Source organism: Mastigoproctus giganteus, chromosome 12 (genome assembly GCF_048544385.1).
Source record: "Mastigoproctus giganteus isolate SK-2022 chromosome 12, ASM4854438v1, whole genome shotgun sequence".
Taxonomy (NCBI): domain Eukaryota; kingdom Metazoa; phylum Arthropoda; class Arachnida; order Uropygi; family Thelyphonidae; genus Mastigoproctus; species Mastigoproctus giganteus.
The window spans coordinates 95,753,817-95,772,436 of record NC_143586.1 but is presented as its reverse complement, the minus strand read 5'-3'; the positions used below and the strand labels follow the sequence as shown (position 1 = coordinate 95,772,436).

Sequence of the window (18,620 nt, the reverse complement as noted above, 5' to 3'; positions counted from 1 at the left end):
ATAGGGGTTACGTTCTCAACAATGAAATTAGTTAGCTAATTAGTTTATGTTTAAACAGTGATTGATTTATCGAAAGAAATTAAAACGTAGCCTGTAAAATCAAGCAAATTATAAGAATAGAGAAATTATTTACGACTTATAAATGTTAAAGAATGTTTATTCTTCATCATCATCATCGACTAAATGCACACTCGTCGATCACTCATTACTGACTCGGCACTCGTTGGTTTGTTGCACAAGGAGTCGTCTTCAGAAATGTTTCAAGAGGCATTTGTTTCCAAGATAATCTCTTTTAATTATAAATTTCACGATTGCATGCATTTTTAACGGCACACACACAAATTGCAACTAACACAATTCGCGTGGAGTAACAATGAAGGGGAGTTAGAATGAAGAGAAGAGTCTGAAAATTTATGTTTTTTATGCGACTGAAGATTTCAGTAAAGGGTAAACACATTTCATCATAATAATAAAAAAACCACACAATTCCAGTTATCGGTATTTTCGCAAATGCAAGAAGATCGAGTTTATTAGCCGTTTATAATTGCTTGCAATAAACCGAAAAGTGCAAATTGTTTTATGGTCGTGACCTCCAGAAATGTGCTTTGAAAAAATATCACAAAGGCGTTTAAAATTGATTCTCATAACGGAACATTTCAACTTCCGAGATCTTGAAACGAATTACCAAAGTTCACATTACGATATTTTAAATACGATGGTGTCTCTGGAACGGATTAATATCGTAAAGGGGAGTACACTGTATTGTATAGCTACGCCCGTGGTTTGGAATGCGCTATTTATGAATGTTTAACATTCATTTTTTGAAATTAATGTTCATATTTTCGATTTTGTTGATACTTGATACTTGGGGGAAAAAACTCGTAAAGCGAGAACTACCTGTACTTTAAACAGAAAAGCTGTAAACGAGTATTACTTATAATTTGAGTAGCTGCAAACTTGTGCCGACCTAACGAATCAAAATAAAAATATGTTCATCATATTTTTATATTATTCAGGAATAATCTAAAGAAAGAACAATTGAAACATAGGACTGTAAACTCCGATTCAAACAAAGTTAGTGTCTGCCCTTGATTGGGTCTTAGGTTGACTTCCCATAAAAGGTGTGATTTACACACACATGCTCGCGCCTTTTTAGGAGGAGATTGAGTGAAATGCTGTCCCGCTTTATTATGTGTTGTAATATTGTGTAAGTTAAAAACATAAGCTGTTTAGTTAGTTTTATAGTGATCACGTGTGTTGCTATTGTATTACCTCATAACAGCAGTGTTTCTTTCGACGCATAATTAACTACGCACGTCTTTCGCAGATTTCATCAGATCTGATAGACGAACTATTGTCGTTCGAGAATGCGGTACAGTGGTTATTATGAAGCGCATTCTGAATTGAACCGAGTCTTATATAATACTTGGGACATCTTATAGGAAGTTAGTGGAATTTCGTTTATCCGGTTGGACTTAAATTTTTGAAGTTCAAATGCAGTGTGCTTATCTCGTTGTTTCTTGATTTTATGTGGAGTTATACTTTGAGATAGCTTCACAGGATCATTAAATCGGGTAGCTCCAAATATGCCTTGTTTATACCACTCTTTCAAGAAATCCACTTGTTGGAGACGTGTCCGTAGAAGTTCATGGCTGGTTACTTCATTATGTTATAAAGAAGTAACCGTTAGTGGAGGACCCTGTTCCTCAAAAATTATAGGCACTCACGCATGTGAAACTTTTACCCTGAGTCATCAGAGATGCTGAGGTTCCGGAAATTCTCCAGTACCCAGAAGTGGTAATTTCAATTATTGATTAGTTTCTAAATGGGGAATAAATTGGTTTCAGATTTCCAATTTCTTTTACGTAACTTTATCTTAAAATATTGCACGTCTGAACTTTCTAGGACAATGTTTATCTTCATGGAGTATTTGTTTAACAAACTTTAAATTATGTCGTTACGGCGTGATAACTGTGACGACATTTCCGTTATTAAGCTGAATTATCGATTAATAGCATTGATATTCTGAGCTTTCGTGCTGGTGGTTTCTGTATTCTGATTTCTGGAACCCAGAGTTGTCAGTGAATTATAGAATTGAATGATTACAAGGCGATGCCTTCGCTGCAGTTCTCTTCTGGAAGCTCGCCTTTCCTGAAATATGGAACTGCGTTGAAAAAAAAGTTAAACTATTTGTGTGGAGTAAGTATTTTTACCTGCACAAAGCCCTATTTACTTAGACATCTTAAACACTTAAATGACATCAAATAATTTGGCACTACCTCGAATAAGTAACTCTTTCTGCATTATTACTACACTACACTACACTACACTACATGCTGGTCAATGTAGCTTTACAGAATTTAAGCTACATTGATCAGCATATCACAGGGAGCCGTATAAATATTCTAAAAAAATAAATAATAATAAATAAAATAAGTAATGAGTACTAGAGATTAGTAATTAATAAGATGGCATTATTAGAGATTAGACGATGGTAAAATTACAGTGAATACACATGCCAAAATCATGGAGGACGAAATACTGGGCAAGAGTGAAGTCGTAGGTGGAATTTAGAATGCTGCTCAATTAGGAGATCGGGTATGGTCCTGCGAATCTAAAATTCTCTCATGAATCAATCACGCATTACTCTTTAACTATTCTTGAGATTTAGATAAGCGAATCTGTGAGACTGTGAAAAAAGTGGAAATTGATAAATACTTTGAAGTAATTGCAGTGTTTTGATGATTTTTTATCATGTAGAAAATATTTAAAATGTTTTTCTTTATAATTTAAAAAATAGATATATGCAGTGTTGTTTCATGGTATCCCTCCTCAATTATTTTATTTGTTAAATATCGGATTTTTGAAAATATCTTGTAACACCCTGTGTGTGCAGAATGACATTTGACTCGAAGCCTCTTTTGGAGGGTGGGGTATACTCATTGCTTATTCAGAAATAATCGCTTTATAGGTCAAAGTATAATCGTATAGAATTAATCATTATAAGGAATTAGTAGGTACAGTTCCTTATTATGTGTTGTAATAAGAAAATATCTTATAACTGGTTGTCCTGCATTGGATTTCAGAAAATCTGGTCATATTTCACAATAATTACGGTTGTTATTTAACGTATGGTTTGTGCTATAGCATCATGTTTATACTAGAGAACTACTAAGTAATTACAAAATTGGCATCATTTAAATATATCTTATATTGTGAATGCCTTCGCAATGAGTTTGCCATGGTATTACACCACCTCGAATAAGTAACGCTTCTCTAATAGAGAAGACTACTGTTACTTATTCTCGGTGGATACCACCACCCAGACGGTGGTGGTATCGACGACGGCATCTCTCTCATATTGTGGAGTTATACTTTGCAACTGTGTTGTCATCATTGCAACACCAGAGTACCTGCCCACCCACCGATGAAGAGTCAGTAAGCACTTAAACGGTGCCGTCTGGGTGGTGGTATTTTCGAGATAAGTAAAGTAGCAGTAGTCTTCTCTATTAGAGAAGCGTTACTTATTCGAGGTAGTACAATACCATGGTAACTCGTTGTGAAGGCATTCACAATATGAGATATACTTAAATGACGCCAATTTTGTAACTATTTAGTAGCTGATTACGCATAAACTTGATGATATAGCACAAACCTATACGTCAGTTAGCTTCTTCGTAACCTGAGGCTATTGCCCTAAAGACATTGTTTAGGGCAATAATTATTATTATTTAATCAAGATTGAACCATTATCGGTTCTCCCTCTGAACTGTCAGTCAGCTAGAGTGTGTATATTGTAATCTGACAAAGCTTTTTTTTTTTTTAATTTAATGATTTATTTAATTTCATGATTAAGAAAAATCAGCATATAGCATGCTGATTTTTACCAATCACTGCCTGCAATAAAGATATATAATGCTATACTGCTGTATTTTACATAACTGAATGTTTTAAAGCAGTTAACTTACACCTAAAAGCAGTTAATGTTTTAAAGCAATTAACTTACAACCAATAGCAGAAGGAACATGAGCTGAGACAGATTCGATCAGTACCAATCACTCTCCTAGAAATCGAATTGTCAGTTTCGATTCAAAATCAAACCGAATCTCGAAGCTTCACAGAGCCGTAGTGTATTTCCACCGATCCCAAACCAATTACGCAGCGACTCAGTATGCTGTTGGTGAGATTATCATGGTACCATGTGGCAATGATGCTTACTGGTGAACGAGAACACTTTTGCACTTCTAGAGACATTATAGAAGGAAATTGGGGTTGTAGTAAGTATTCCTGGAGTACATTCCAATAATGCTCTCTAGAAAAACGACGACCAGGTTCTTCACCGTGGTGGTGGGGCTGGAGGGTTAGTTTCGCATGGTTGTTAGCATGGTCGGCCAAGTTCTGCTATTGGATAAAAGCCAACGTATAAGTAGGAATTGAAGTTAACTCAAAGCAAAAACCTTAATCAGCAAAGTCCAATATACATTACAGCTCAAGGCGACAAAGTTAGGATACGTGAATATTTTGAATTATACCATCTTAATTGTAAAGATGAATTTTATTTTCTTTACTGCAATCGGTTTCTGGTTTCCATGGTCAATAACTTGTTTCTTTTTAGTCATAAATTCTCTGTCACATGGCAGGGTAATGGCAGCAGAACTCAACCATATCTTCAACTGTCTCTAGCCTTGTCCTTCAGCCAGTGATAGCTATTAGCCTCTCTCAAATCATCCACTATTCCAGTTTTTCTTCAGTTACAGGTGTTAACAAGCTCCCTCTCCCTCAGTACATATCCAAACAAGTTTTTATTTCTCTTTCTTAAAGGTCTTTATATCATATTTCTATTTTCTTCTACCTTCTTTATTACTTACTAATTTCTCACCTTATTTGTCTGCCCATTTTATCCTTTCAAGACTTTTCCAAACCCACATCTGAAAAGCTTGATTCTGCAGTTAACTTCCTTCTTTAATGCCCACCTCTCAGCTCTATAAAACATGCCGCTCTACATAAAACGTTTAACTAACCTCTTCTTTAACCTAGTATGTGTTCTCTCTGTAAATATATATATACTTCCTCTTCACAAATACTGTTTTTCTCATTGCAGTTCTAGTTTTAAATTTCTAATTACTTCTCCCATCACTTGTTAGCAGACTGCCAAGATACCGTATTTAATTAATCCGAAATAATTGACGAATGTTATAATAACATTTTGAAAATTATAAAATAAGATTTAGATAACAATAGTTTTCCATGCTTACCGATTTGTGTAGTTTTGCTGTTTTAAACAAATGCTTCATTGTCAGTGTTTTCTAAATGTTCGATACTAGAATGGTATGGTTTCATATCTCCGCCCTCTTCATGCACGTGTTTTTGGTGCTCCTCCTTCGTATGCAGCGGCAGCATTCCACGCTGCAACGCATCGAGCGCCTCTCAGTGCACTCTTCCATTGGAAACCGCTCAGTTAGGGGATGTGAGGAACGCCGGAAAACCTGATACCAGTGAGAGGTACAGTTGTGGATCGAATCATGATTGTAAGAAGGGTTTCCAGCATCACTGGAAAATGCTCACGCTCTCAAAGAAAGTGCTGTATTTTTAACCGTCGAGAGTAACTGGACATTTGATTGCAGTAAGTTATGTTTTAAGTTTTACAGGAACAACTTTGTTCGTCGATATTTGGCCAATTATTTAGAAGCTTATTCTGATGCACGCGCATATCCGCAACGCTTTTAACATCGTGCTCGGCTGTTGGCGTTCCGTTACGCTCTGTCACGATTCTTTCACATTTGCCAGGATATACAATAGGTAAAATTTGACTTCATTCTTCGTAGAAAAAGGAAAAAGTGATAACCAAACCCTGTTGACTTCTTCTTCGTGAGTCATTTTAACACTTGTTCATCTTTTAAAGATGTATATACTAATATGGATTTCTGGTTAACTTTATTTTGGAAAATATAGAAAATACGAAAGATGTGGATAGTGTTTGTTTAAAGCGGTTATGCTTTCAGCTGTGCGTCTACTTTTTTATGTCAGATTCCTCAAATTACCTTTCGCCTTGAATAGGTTGCCGTACACAAACTTTTGACGAATATTTTATTACTTAAAGATAACTTGTCTGGATGTCAGACCCACACAGCTTATACGAGGATGTAAGTTTTGCTGGCGTAGTTTTGGGAGACGGCCAGTCAGGTGAAAAATTGCATACGTCTCTCTGGAGAACGGTGACGGAGAAGCTATCCCAAAAGGATTAGTAGATAGAGGTATGGATTGTACGTGATACATCCTGGTCCACACATTTCGTGGTATTTGATTGAAAGGTAAATGTTTGGATTACAGTTTGACGGCATCAGTTGGTGTGGGTGCTTGCCTTCTTTTTATCGTGGGTTTACAAGTGAGAGTTGTGTATCACGGCTAACTGATGTGTCCCATGTCCCGTGGTAGATCCTCAAAAGATGGCCAACAATGGGCTTGATTTACGTCGCTATGGAATGGAAAATTTGCAGAACCTGTTGAAGACACATGGCTCTCAGTGCCTTCACCACTTCTTACAGGTAGTATTTTTTTGAAAGTTAAATTGATAACTTTTATCCAGAAGTATTATTTATCAAGAGGGTTTTTCTTTTAGCATAAACTATTCGATCTGTTATTTTTATCGCACTTACCAGCTGTTACAAAGAAATTTTGATGTCGATCTTTACACCTTTCATTTTATTTTGCAGTTTATTGAAGAAACGAAATCTCTTAGTTTAACACGAAAGTTCTATTGTAGATAGGCTTTACAGATGTTTGCAATATATATAAATAACTATGCTTGCCATTTAATTAAAAATAAAACATGCATTGCATTGAATAACGAAGGTAGAATATATACTGGTACACATTTAAGAAATTACATTTAATTATTTACAGATAATGGGGCTTTATCCACTGCACTTAGAACAGGCCCCCAGCTGTGTAGGGATTCACGTCCCATCATCCGTAATTTTTAAGCGGTACAAGAATATAATACAAAGGTCATATATATATATATATATATATATATATATATATATATATATATATATATATATATATATATATAGCCAATTAGCTAGACAAGCGTGGGTACAATATGGTATTTGAAAGAACATGTTTTATTCGAACTTATTCCTGTGAAGGAGACTGATTTATGCTTAATTGGGATTATGTGGAGTCTGTTCACTGGTTCCCATTTTCGGAAAATTTATTGATGGTATTTGTGCCGCGTTTGATCATTGGTTCCATTTTTAAATTGACAAAACGTTGCCAATCTAAGAACGCGGAACCTGGTGTTGGATGCTTGCCTTCTTTTTCTGCCGGCTTACAAGTGAAAGTGTATATCATGGCTTACTCATCGACCTGTAGACAAGGTAGACCGTATTTTATAGAATCTGTTACATATTCCTTGTAGATTGGCTACTGCCCAACTGGGAGTACATATGGTTACTTTTATAAAACGTTTAAAATAGCTTGGGAGATATTTGAGAATGATGGTTCGGAAAATTTTATATACTGTTTAATTAGGTCTGTAATTAATGAATACATGTTGAAAATTAGAATGATTAAATGAAAAATAATATTAAGGTTTGAATATTCGAAATCAGTTAATGCGACGGAGCAGCTTTTGACGATTCCAAAGTTGAGTTTAAGAGACGTTTTCAGCTCTGACGGGATCAGTCGAATGAGTGTGTACGTGACGAAGGAGTCTACTGTACTTTGAGGGTATTAACCTCCCATCTCTGAGGGCAGTATCTTAGTTTCGCGATTCTGCCTCGATGCGTTTTGATCAGTCATTGTGTACACATACACATTCGACATACACATATTTGTGTATATCGAATATTAATCTGTTTCAGTAATTGCTGTTGGATTGGATATGCCTTTACCTTTTTGTGTTTAGCTTAACCTGCTTGTGTTATAGAACCTTCGACTTAACTTTTCCCTGTAAAATTTATTTTTCTTAATACGCAAGTTATCAAGAGAAATAATGTGGAAGAACTCCCGATTTTGGTTGGCTAAATAAATTTACTTCTAGTTATAGAAGTTTTAACTGTATTGGAGTTACTATTGAAATACAGCAGAGTAACTGCTGTATTTTAGTCTGATGATTACTAAATCATTAAATTTTTATGCACAGCATCATTTACAGGAATATTAATTTAGTATTCCAAGTGTTAGATAAAACACGAAGAATGTGGAAAGTGGTGTTAATATTGGAACTAGTATTACGTATACGTTTAGGATTAATACAATCGACACTGCATTGTATACAAATAAATATATTATTAGCAGATTCATCTGCCATCCATCGTAATATGGCACAATCGTTTTTTCCCCAACCACTAGTATTACTGGGGTTGACGTAATTGTCTTAATTCCATTGTGTGTCAAGTTGGATTGATCACAACTTCTCACGGCCATTCTGGTGGCGGAATTTGTGATTAGTTCTTAAAATGTAAATGCATTAAATTTGCTGAAAGGAGTAATTATACAGTATAATTACAGTAAACGGCTATAATTTTCATTTTCTTAGTGTAATGTGTTTCCACGTAGAAATACGTTAGAAGAAGGCCTCTGTCACAGTATGGTGGTTTTGTCCTTGTTTCGAGAGGTCTGTTCTTGAATCCCGTCGTGGACTGGAATAATTCTTAAAGATCTCTTCAGCCCGGCTTAGTTTTTCGATTCAAGTGAAGGGAGTAGGGTGACCAGTGAGTTATTTTGGACTTTTTCATCCCACATAACATACAGATCGGCCCGTAACACACACACACACGCACATGTATAAACATACTACATGCAGCCAATATAGCTTTGGATGCTAATGCTATGACAATAATAACAATAATAATCCTTAATGTGGTCAATTGTGTGTCGCGTATGTGATGGAAAACACCTTCTGAGGGATGGAAGGAAGACATCTTCCATCTTGAAAGTGCTTAAAGGTAGAGGAACTTGTGTTGAAGAATATGGTGGGCATTAAAGCTCTTGCTGCCATATTCTTCTAATCATGAAGATTCAATAACACGGGTAACCAACTTTCAGCAAGAATTACACTATGTAAAAAATTTTCGGAAAAGTTTTTTTTTTTTTTTTTTCCAATCTGCATTATTGATGTTTCCTTATAAATTTTGAAATGCTGATTCCGAATATGATCTTAGTTTTTGTATAGCATTAGTGATTTCCAGAAAAGATATGCAACGACAGTATATCAGATTTACTAACAATGTTTAACTTCTCTACAAAAGATAGCACCACTAATCTTTGCTTCAAGTGAACGACAAGCTAAAAGATTTACGAGTTGAAAAGTAGAAAATCTCCTTGGGTTAATAAAAAAACAAAAATTCTTTAAACTGAGAGGAAATTGTTTTTGTAATAAACTGTTTTTTCCCCCCACCCGACTGAAAGTGTCTTCTCTTCATTACATACATACTTCAGTAATAAAATGATTATTATTTTAAACCTGATTGGCCATAATGGAAACCAAGACCTACTTTTTCTTTCATTAAAAAACGGTCAGTTTTCGAAATGCCAAAAACACAAAAGAAACCCATGAGTTAAGTAACGGCATTAAAACTGATATAATAGTACTGAAATGGGCGTAATCATTTGTAGCAGTAACTACTTTGTCGGTTTATTCTTAGTTTTTATTCACTGTTTCTGTCTCTTTCAAGACAGTGTTGTGGTTTTGGCGCTCCTCACCCATTTCGAAAATATTCCCCCCACCCCATTTTTTTTTTTTTTTTTTTTTTTCTCTTTTCTCTTCTCCTCCTAGTGATGTACTTAGCTGGTCTCAGTTGGAGGAGTTGTGTTCTTCTTCTTGAGTTATTCAGGGTTTTTCATCTTACAAATCTAACAAGCAGATTCGTGTGCACAATCATTTACAGACGCCTTATACACGCACACTGTTGACGCTGGTGTAGCAAGTAGGAATTTCTGGGATGAACAGCGAATATCTGGCCTCCCAGTTTTGTGTATCCATTTTTATATATTAAAACAATATATAAAATCCTTTCTTCGACTTGTTTTCCCCCTTACATAAAAGTCTTTCTCCAAACAATCATATTATATGTTTTTATTGTATGTTTATTTGGCTATCTAGAATTTTTCAGTTTGCAGATTCTCATTACTGACATCACGGAGAAGGAGGAGATGGGGAAAAAAAAAAAAAAAATCGTTATAAATATAGCTTAAATTTTTAATGAAGTTGTGGTTAAAAGCTGTTGATATCGCATGATATGGACATTACAGCAAAAAATAACGTTTCATTTTGCAGAAATCTTTGTGGTTTCGTTTTATGTGGGAAACAAACTGTTTTCCTCATTGGGACTACCAAAACTGTGATCTGTTGGTTGATAGAAATTTATTTGTTATTCTCGAGCAGCCGATTTTTATGGATCGCAACGTATATGTACCAGTGTACAGCAATATGTCGTATTGCAAATACACCCTATAGGTAATTTTTATAAGTTTTTAAGAGAAATAAAATAATATAAAAAAGCTGTATAAACGACGGCGCCATGAAATAGGTTAGAGGTTAACAATTAGTCATCTGACAAAAATTAGAGTAGCTTTCGGTTATTAATATTCCATGAATTACAATGAATACTGTTTTAATGCAAATTTTCAATGATTTGTGAATCTCGTTGGGGCTAAATAGTTCTCACGAAAAATTCGGTACAACGAATTATTTTCCATATATGTTGATATTAAAGTCCATATATGCCTGAAATAGTTCGTTTACATGTGTATAAATTACGAATGACATCGTGAATTGGCACACATTGTAAATACAGATATGGGAGATTCCAGTTGAGGGTGTGGTAAAAGACTTTTAAAGGATTCGTCAAATGAATATTCAGTTTCACACCGTTTCCCACATTATTGAATGAACATACTGAAATCAAATTTCAGCGTACTGCCGTGCGTACCCCAATGTAAATTAAAAAAAAAAAAAAAAAATAGCAGATGATGTGAAATGATTCGCGTGACTGTTTACTTTTATTATTCCAAATTTTTTTTTCTTGATGGAAAACACATTTCAAACACATTTTCGATTGCGGTAAAGTCGAATTTTTTTTGTTAATTCGATAAAAAGTTAAATGTTAAAAATTGACATATTATTCATAGGTGCAAAATTACAATGTTCTGTTCATTTACTGCTCAATACATTTACTGTTCAGTATTTCTGAATCACTTATAAGTTTATCAAATGAAAATCTGCTGTACACCAATGGAAACAGTGAAAGGAGCGAAGGTGGAGTTGGGTTTCTGGTCCATAAAGATTTTAAAAACAACGTTTTGGAATTCAAAAGTACATCACCAAGGGTGTCAAGACTAATACTCAAGATTTCTAAGAGGTACAAGCTAAAGATTATAATGATTTATGCACCAACATCGAGCCATGATGATGAAGAGGTTGAAGAAATGTACACTGAAATTGAGAGTCTTCTAGATGAGCAGAAAACCCACTACACTATTATTATGGGGGACTTCAATGCTAAGGTTGGAAAAAGGCAAAACAGCGCAGAAAGAGGAACTATAGGAAATTTTGGAACTCAAGGAATGTCAGTAATGAACACTTTTTTTCAAGAAAAGGGTGAACAGAAAGTGGACATGGAAGAGTCCAAATGGATTAACAACTAATGAAATCGACTTCATCCTCACTAACAGAAGATATATTGTGAATGATGTTACCGTCCTGAATAAGGTAAATGTTGGAAGTGATCACAGAATGATAAGATGTACACTTGATATAGATGTAGGAAAGGAAAAAACTGACTCGAGTAAATAATACAAAGGTCTTTGAAATAACAGAGGAGGAGAAAAAGCAGTATGTACTGGAACTTAAGAACAAGTTTGAGCTTCTGCAGACTGCTCAGGACCAAGATATCGACGAGGAATATTACAACTTTCTGAAAGTGATAAAGCCCAAGAAACTTATAGGGAAACAGAAATACAAAGAAGAAAAAATTAGTCAAGAAACACTTGTCATGATGAACCAAAGACGACAAATGAAGAGCAAGAAAAACACTGACAGGGAAAATTGAGTAAACTGAGTTATGCAAAGCCATTAGAAAGAGACTCAGAGAGGACATAAGAAGATTTAACACAAGAAAAGTAGAACAAGCATTAAGGGAAAACAAAGGATTTAAATCAGCAGCCATGAGCAGTAATACAGAAAGACAAATGATACTGAAACTGAAGAATAGCGATGGTGTACTTATAAACAGCAGAGAAGGCATAATTCAAATAGCAGAAGACTACTATAGAGAATTATACAAGGAGCGAGGGAATGATACCAGCAGTGGGGAAGATGGATTGCAAAGTAGCAACACATACGACATACCCGATATTCTTCCTGATGAGGTAGAACATGCATTGAAGAAAATGAAGAATCGGAAAGCCCCGGGGGAAGATGAAGTTACTGTAGAGTTGTTAAAATTGGGAGGAAGAGACATAACACAAAAACTGGCAAGGCTCTTCACAAAGTGCATTAGAAAAGGTGTGATGCCTAAGCAGTGGAATAATGCAATCATAGTTTTGCTGCATAAGAAAGGAGATAAATCAGAAATTGGAAATTATAGACCAATTAGCTTGTTATCCCATATCTACAAGTTGTTCACAAGGGTCATTACTAACAGATTAGAAAGAATACTTGATGAGAATCAAGCGAAAGAGCAAGCTGGCTTTAGGACAGGATTCTCAACTATGGATCACCTTCACGTAATATCACAGCTAATGGAGAAAGCAAATGAATATAAAACACCATTATGCCTGGCATTTGTGGATTATGAAAAGGCATTTGACTCCATACAGCATAAGGCAATGTTTCGGGCACTGGAAAGACAAGGCATAGATACTCCATATATTATGATTTTGAAGAAAGTATATGAGAGTGCTACATCCTTTATTAGACTAGACAAAGACAGTAGCAAATTTAGAAAGGAGTTCGACAAGGAGACACAATATCTCCGAAGCTGTTTACTGCTGCCCTTGAGGAAGCTTTCAGAAGATTAGACTGGTCGCAGAAAGGAGTCAATGTGAACGGAGAGTACCTAAACCATTTACGATTTGCAGATGACATTGTGGTCATAAGCCATGATCCCAAAGAATTAGAGGAAAATCTTAATCAGTTATGCACAGTTAGTAAGATTTTGGACTAAAGATGAATATGGCTAAAACAAAAGTAATGATGAACAAGTATGCCACGGAAAGGGAAATAATGATTAAAGGAGCAGTAATTGAAAAGGTGGAGTCATATACTTATCTGGGACAAGTCATTAGCTGTAATAATGATAAATGGCTGGAAGTCAAGAGAAGAATAAATTTTGGATGGATAGCATTCAGGAAATATAGTCACATACTGAAGAGCAATATCCCAGTTTGTCTGAAACGTAAAATAATGAATCAATGTATACTCCCCACCATGACTTATGGAAGTGAAACTTGGGCACTCACCAAAAGAATGGAAGAGAGCTAAGAACTACACAGCGAAGAATGGAACGAATTATATTGGGAATCAGACTGTTAGATAAGAAGAGAAACACATGGATTAGGCAGCAACTCAAGTAAAGGACATTCTTATCAAAACTAAAGAACTAAATGGTCTTGGGCAGGACACATAGCTCGAAGACATGATGACAGATGGACTAAGAAAATAACAGAATGGTACCCAAGAGGAGCTAGAAGAAAACCTGGAAGACAAAGGCGGAGATGGATAGATGAAATTCATGAGTTTTTGAGTAGTAAATGGATGGCCAGTGCTCAAAACAGAAGGAACTGGAAAGTTGCTGGAGAGGCCTTCATCCTGCACTGGATTGAAAATGGCTGATGATGATGATTTCTGAAAGTGTTATTAAAACTTTATATTATACATTATTTCTCTTAATATGCATTCAAAACGATAAAAAAGTGCAGCAGAATTTATTTGAGCAAATAATGTTGTTGTTCTTTTTTTTTTGGAAATAATTTTCAGAAGCAACCCAGCAGGTCCGATAAGAGGGGCAGGGATTAAGGGTCTACAGTATCGAGGCTCGCAGTTCTTCAAGGGGCCTGGGTTGCGACCTTAATATTATATTTTTTAAGTAATTGAACAGGTGAATCGATTTGTTACTTTTTAACCTTCGCGTCTACAAGTGGAAGTAGATGTGATATTTAACTTTTCAGTTCTAAATATTGTAAGGATACTTTTTTGCTATTGGTTATCTGTTACCCTGTATACAGTTGGTTAAGAAATGTGCGAAACCGGTAGGCCTAATAATGTGAGCAAGGAAGCAGTTGCATGCATATATCTACGCTCGAATAAAACCAAAGTACTACATCATCATGCAACTAAAACCACACAAATTATAGTTATTAAAGCAATTAATAGTAACCAATAAACAAATGAAAAGCATCCTTGAAAATCACGAACACATGGACCGTGTTATTTTCAGTGACAGGTTCGTAGGAAAGTTAGCACATATTCAGAGTATTTTCAACAGATTCATGACAGCCGTAAAGTTAATTTTCTATGCATTGAGTTTAACAAACGTTTACTGGTATTATTTAATTTTAACAAAAAGGAAAAAAAAAACAAAAAAAAACCGTTACTGGTTTTGTCGTGTATTTAAATATAATCTTAGCTTCTTGTTATTACAAATCAGTGACAATTGAATGGAGAATCATTTTTCAAAAAAATTAGGCATCTCTCCATTACCTGCTACAAATCAGCAATTTCTAAGCCAAGATCGGTCCTGGTGTATTCTTCCACTCATTATTTATTTATGTAGGGGATTTATCAGAGATGCAGTTTATCATCCGCCATCTCTCAGTCAGCTGAAGAATAGAATTACTTATCGATATCGCCATTCGGATGTCTGCCTTATCACCTCTAGTACCCATTTTGATCATCTGTAAACTCTCTATATTTTTGTTCATTTTCATGTCCTTTATTTTTCTTTCGTGTGAAAAATAAAGTCGCAAATGTTTCAAGTTGCAGAGGTACTTGGCAATTATCCTGTATATCAGATAAATTATATTCTGATATCTAATATATGAAGTTGATATCAGCTAGATTCAAGTCAATATAAGACTTTCCCCCCCATCCCCATTGGAGATGTGTTTTGTATTACAATTCGTTTTACTGACAATTTAAAGCGCAGGAAACTACGCTTTAAATTCTGAATACTGTATTTTCAAACCAAAGCTTCGTGCTTTAGCACGAAGACGAATAGTTCTTAACAGTAATAGATTATATCTGTTTCTGCAAATTTGGATCACGTATATGAAATATAGCAGCGAATGAAAATATCAGATATGCATAAATTCTATGCTAGGTAGCATTAAGGCGCTTAATGATACTTAACGATCTTATATCTTTTAAGCGTTGCGCACTATTCAGATCACGTGTTAGGAAACTAGCTCTTCGTCTAATGTACGTGGCATGTGCTTTTCATGCTTTACTGCGACAGGAATAGTAAATTAATGACTAATGATCATTATCCACAACAAAAAGAAAAAAAAAAAAAAAAAAAAACAGTGCTTTGCTGTTAGCCATGTAAACGATTTCAGGAAAGCACATTAATCCTCCTTATATGTCCCTTTTGTACAGTGAAAAACTTCTTATGCAGTTCTGTATGTATAGAATAAATCTTAAGTTAGATTGCATTCAGACGGGTTGTTGTAGCAATGTAGAATAAGTTGTATTTTCCTACACCATTTTATGTGCGAGGGGACAAGGAGTGTAAGGCAGTACATCATTATTATTATTATTGTTAAGCTTGATTTCATCTCCTGTACAGCTGGTTGGCTAGAATGGTGTACATAGAATTATAATAGACAAATACATACATTAAAAGGACAATAGATAACATTTAACAATGTGCTTGCCTGGAGTTGGAACAGCATATGTGTATTTACAAAAGGGAGAAAACTTACATTTACATATATACAGATAATGACAGCAAAAGATTTGAACTTCAGAGAATGTTATGCGTCTCTTGATGGCATGTGATGGACTGGTAGACAGAGTGACTTGATCGTGTTTGTCGAGATTCACCGGAGGTCGGTGCTTCGATGCAAGTCTTCCAGAATATTCTTCCTGTATTTCTTGTCATTCAATAGTTTGGTGGGATTATGGAACATTTCAATAATGTTTGCAGGGAAAATATCTCTAAGGCCAACAAAGTTGGTAAGAGTCGACCCATACCGTTGTTTATGTCGCTCCATTGGATGGGTACTTGAGGCTAAGATGATTTCTTGCACGTTGGGAGAATCAATCTGTTTTACAGTTTTGACTAAATTTATTTATTTATTTTTTTTTTTTTTTCATGTAGTTGTTTCGATTTTTAATTTTCGATAGAAACAAGAACAGTAGTCATACTAAATTCTGACCAATTCATTAATTGCTGGTTTAGCATGTACTGTACCTTAGTGTCCAATAATTTGTATTTCGAACTGAACATTAACTGCCGCTAAAATACAATCTTCCAATCAACAGATGAATCTCAGATTAAATTTTTTTTGCCAACATCAAGTGTGTACTAGTCTTCACCAATAAATAATATACAGCAATAAATAAATAAATAAAAATTGTCTTTGTTGTTATTTATTATTTTTAAAAAAAATTATTTTATTTATTGCTGTAAATTGTTTATTGTATTCCATATCGATCAATTTTTATTCTCTGTTATAGTGCCGTATCTATTTATGTTAAAATAAAATACACTTTTAGAGAAAAGTAGGTTAAGTGAACAATTTTTAAATAATAATGGCCCTTTTTTATAATGCGCAGTGAGTTAAGTAAAAATGAATATAGTAAATAATGATATTACATTAATTTTTACTTAACTCACTGCGCATTATTAAAAAAAAAAAAAAAAAAAACCACCACATTATTATATATACAGAAGTGCTGGTTGGATTTCGGGTCCTATACATTCTACGTATTCGCCATATTTTCATAGCCGTTCCACGTCTTAGCTATACAGCCCTTCTAGGCCTTTGTCCTCCTTACCCCACATTTCTTTGCATTGAGGCAGGTGCACTTGTCTTACTGTACTGAAATCGTAACTATTTACCCTCTATATATGTACATACATACCACATACAGAGAGAGAGAGAGAGAGAGAGAGAGAGAGAGAGAGAGAGAGAGAGAGAGAGAGACCCATGCTTTGTGTTCAAGTTTCAAATCCAGTAGCGTGTAAGCGCCACTAGCCATATAAGGTCAATATTGGAGTACAGTACTGTATAAGCATAAAATTTATTTATAACTGTGTAAAATGATAGAAACCTTAACTTGTTTCTTGTAAAACTTGCAAATTTCAATAAGTTGATCTTTTGATAGTCTTGTTTTCAGCGTCACTAATTTTGAATTATTCTCGAGTAATAAAAGTGAATGAACTGGTATCACCTGCCTGCATCAAATTACAAAAACTTTTTTTTTTTTTTTTTTGAGTGTTTATTCGGTAGATTTTCCTGACTTTTAAATTATCCCTTATATAACGTATTACCTTTCAGAAGTTTGGAAAATGAAAAAGAAGTAATGGGATTGATGAAAGGACTAAATATATTTGAGGACGTCTATTCCCAGGAGAAACTGCCGCATTATAACTCTTTTAATTTCCTTAGTACCCTTCCCTCTCATCCCCATCCTAGCTCAAAGGAACCTTTTCTCAAATAAGCAACGTTGAAATTTCTTTTAGCTTATGACGGAGTTTCTGCACGCAAACACAAGCAGATACGGAAGAGACTAATGGAATTTATATACTTTATTCCGATGTCTGCCAATGTACTCTTCCATAAACACTGAAGGCTGCAATTTCACGTCGCTAGCACAGTTTGCACACTATTCAGCACCACCAGGGTGTTTTCCCCAATCGATGACATGGCGGTCTTATTTTAACAAAGCCGCCTCTCTCTCTCTCTCTCTCTCTCTCTCTCTCTCTCTCTCTCTCTCTCTCTCTCTCTCTCTGCACCTAATGTCGTTTCTTGGTATAGTACGTATGCCTTATAGGTTTTTGCTGTGTATTCTGTTTTCGTAATTTTCGTTCCACTTGAAATGTATTTGACATTATAATTAAAAGTAGAAGACGGTAACTTTTAATTCCATTTACTAAACTTATACTTCGCTGCCTAAGTGCATCTTGAGCTTACAGGCCAGCGTTAGCTTGCTAATTGTTAGTTATTGAATATATCTTTTGCCAATACTCTTCCCCCTTTTGTTTTTTAAGTTGAAGGGGATGCGCCGCAGCGTTTAGAATCTAGCAACATTTTTATAGCATATACGGAATGAATTTAGGGAGTTCTTTAAATACATTTTACTTTTTCACTGAATAGTGAAGAGATTATATAAAATTAAATCATGGTAAATTTATTTAACAAACACCAAATAATATCAGTTTCTTTAAATAAAAACAAGTATAGATTTAAAAAAAAAAAAAGAGAAATAAATAAAAGTAAAAGATAAATTGTATACACTGTACATAAAAAGGCAATTTTTTTATGGGGAGTATAATAATTGTATTTTGTCGTTCTAAGTTGCTTCTCTTAAGAAATATTGAGATGACATACGATGTGTTTATTTATTCATTTATTAGTTTTATTTTTGAAATTTAAACATCCTTTAT

The 18,620-nt window shown here is 34.7% G+C and overlaps 1 protein-coding gene across 1 annotated transcript in view; it reads left to right on the top strand.

The window, feature by feature from the left end:
• The first annotated feature begins 6,422 nt into the window (after positions 1 to 6,422).
• The window catches only part of LOC150077286 (liprin-alpha-1-like), a 1,048,988-nt gene continuing 1,036,790 nt past the window's right edge, over positions 6,423 to 18,620 (top strand). Inside the window, exon 1 of the mRNA XM_090386159.1 lies at positions 6,423 to 6,545. Within this exon, the coding sequence (XP_090242285.1) occupies positions 6,447 to 6,545 (99 nt within the window). The 5' untranslated portion in view covers positions 6,423 to 6,446. The remainder of the gene's footprint in view (positions 6,546 to 18,620) is intronic.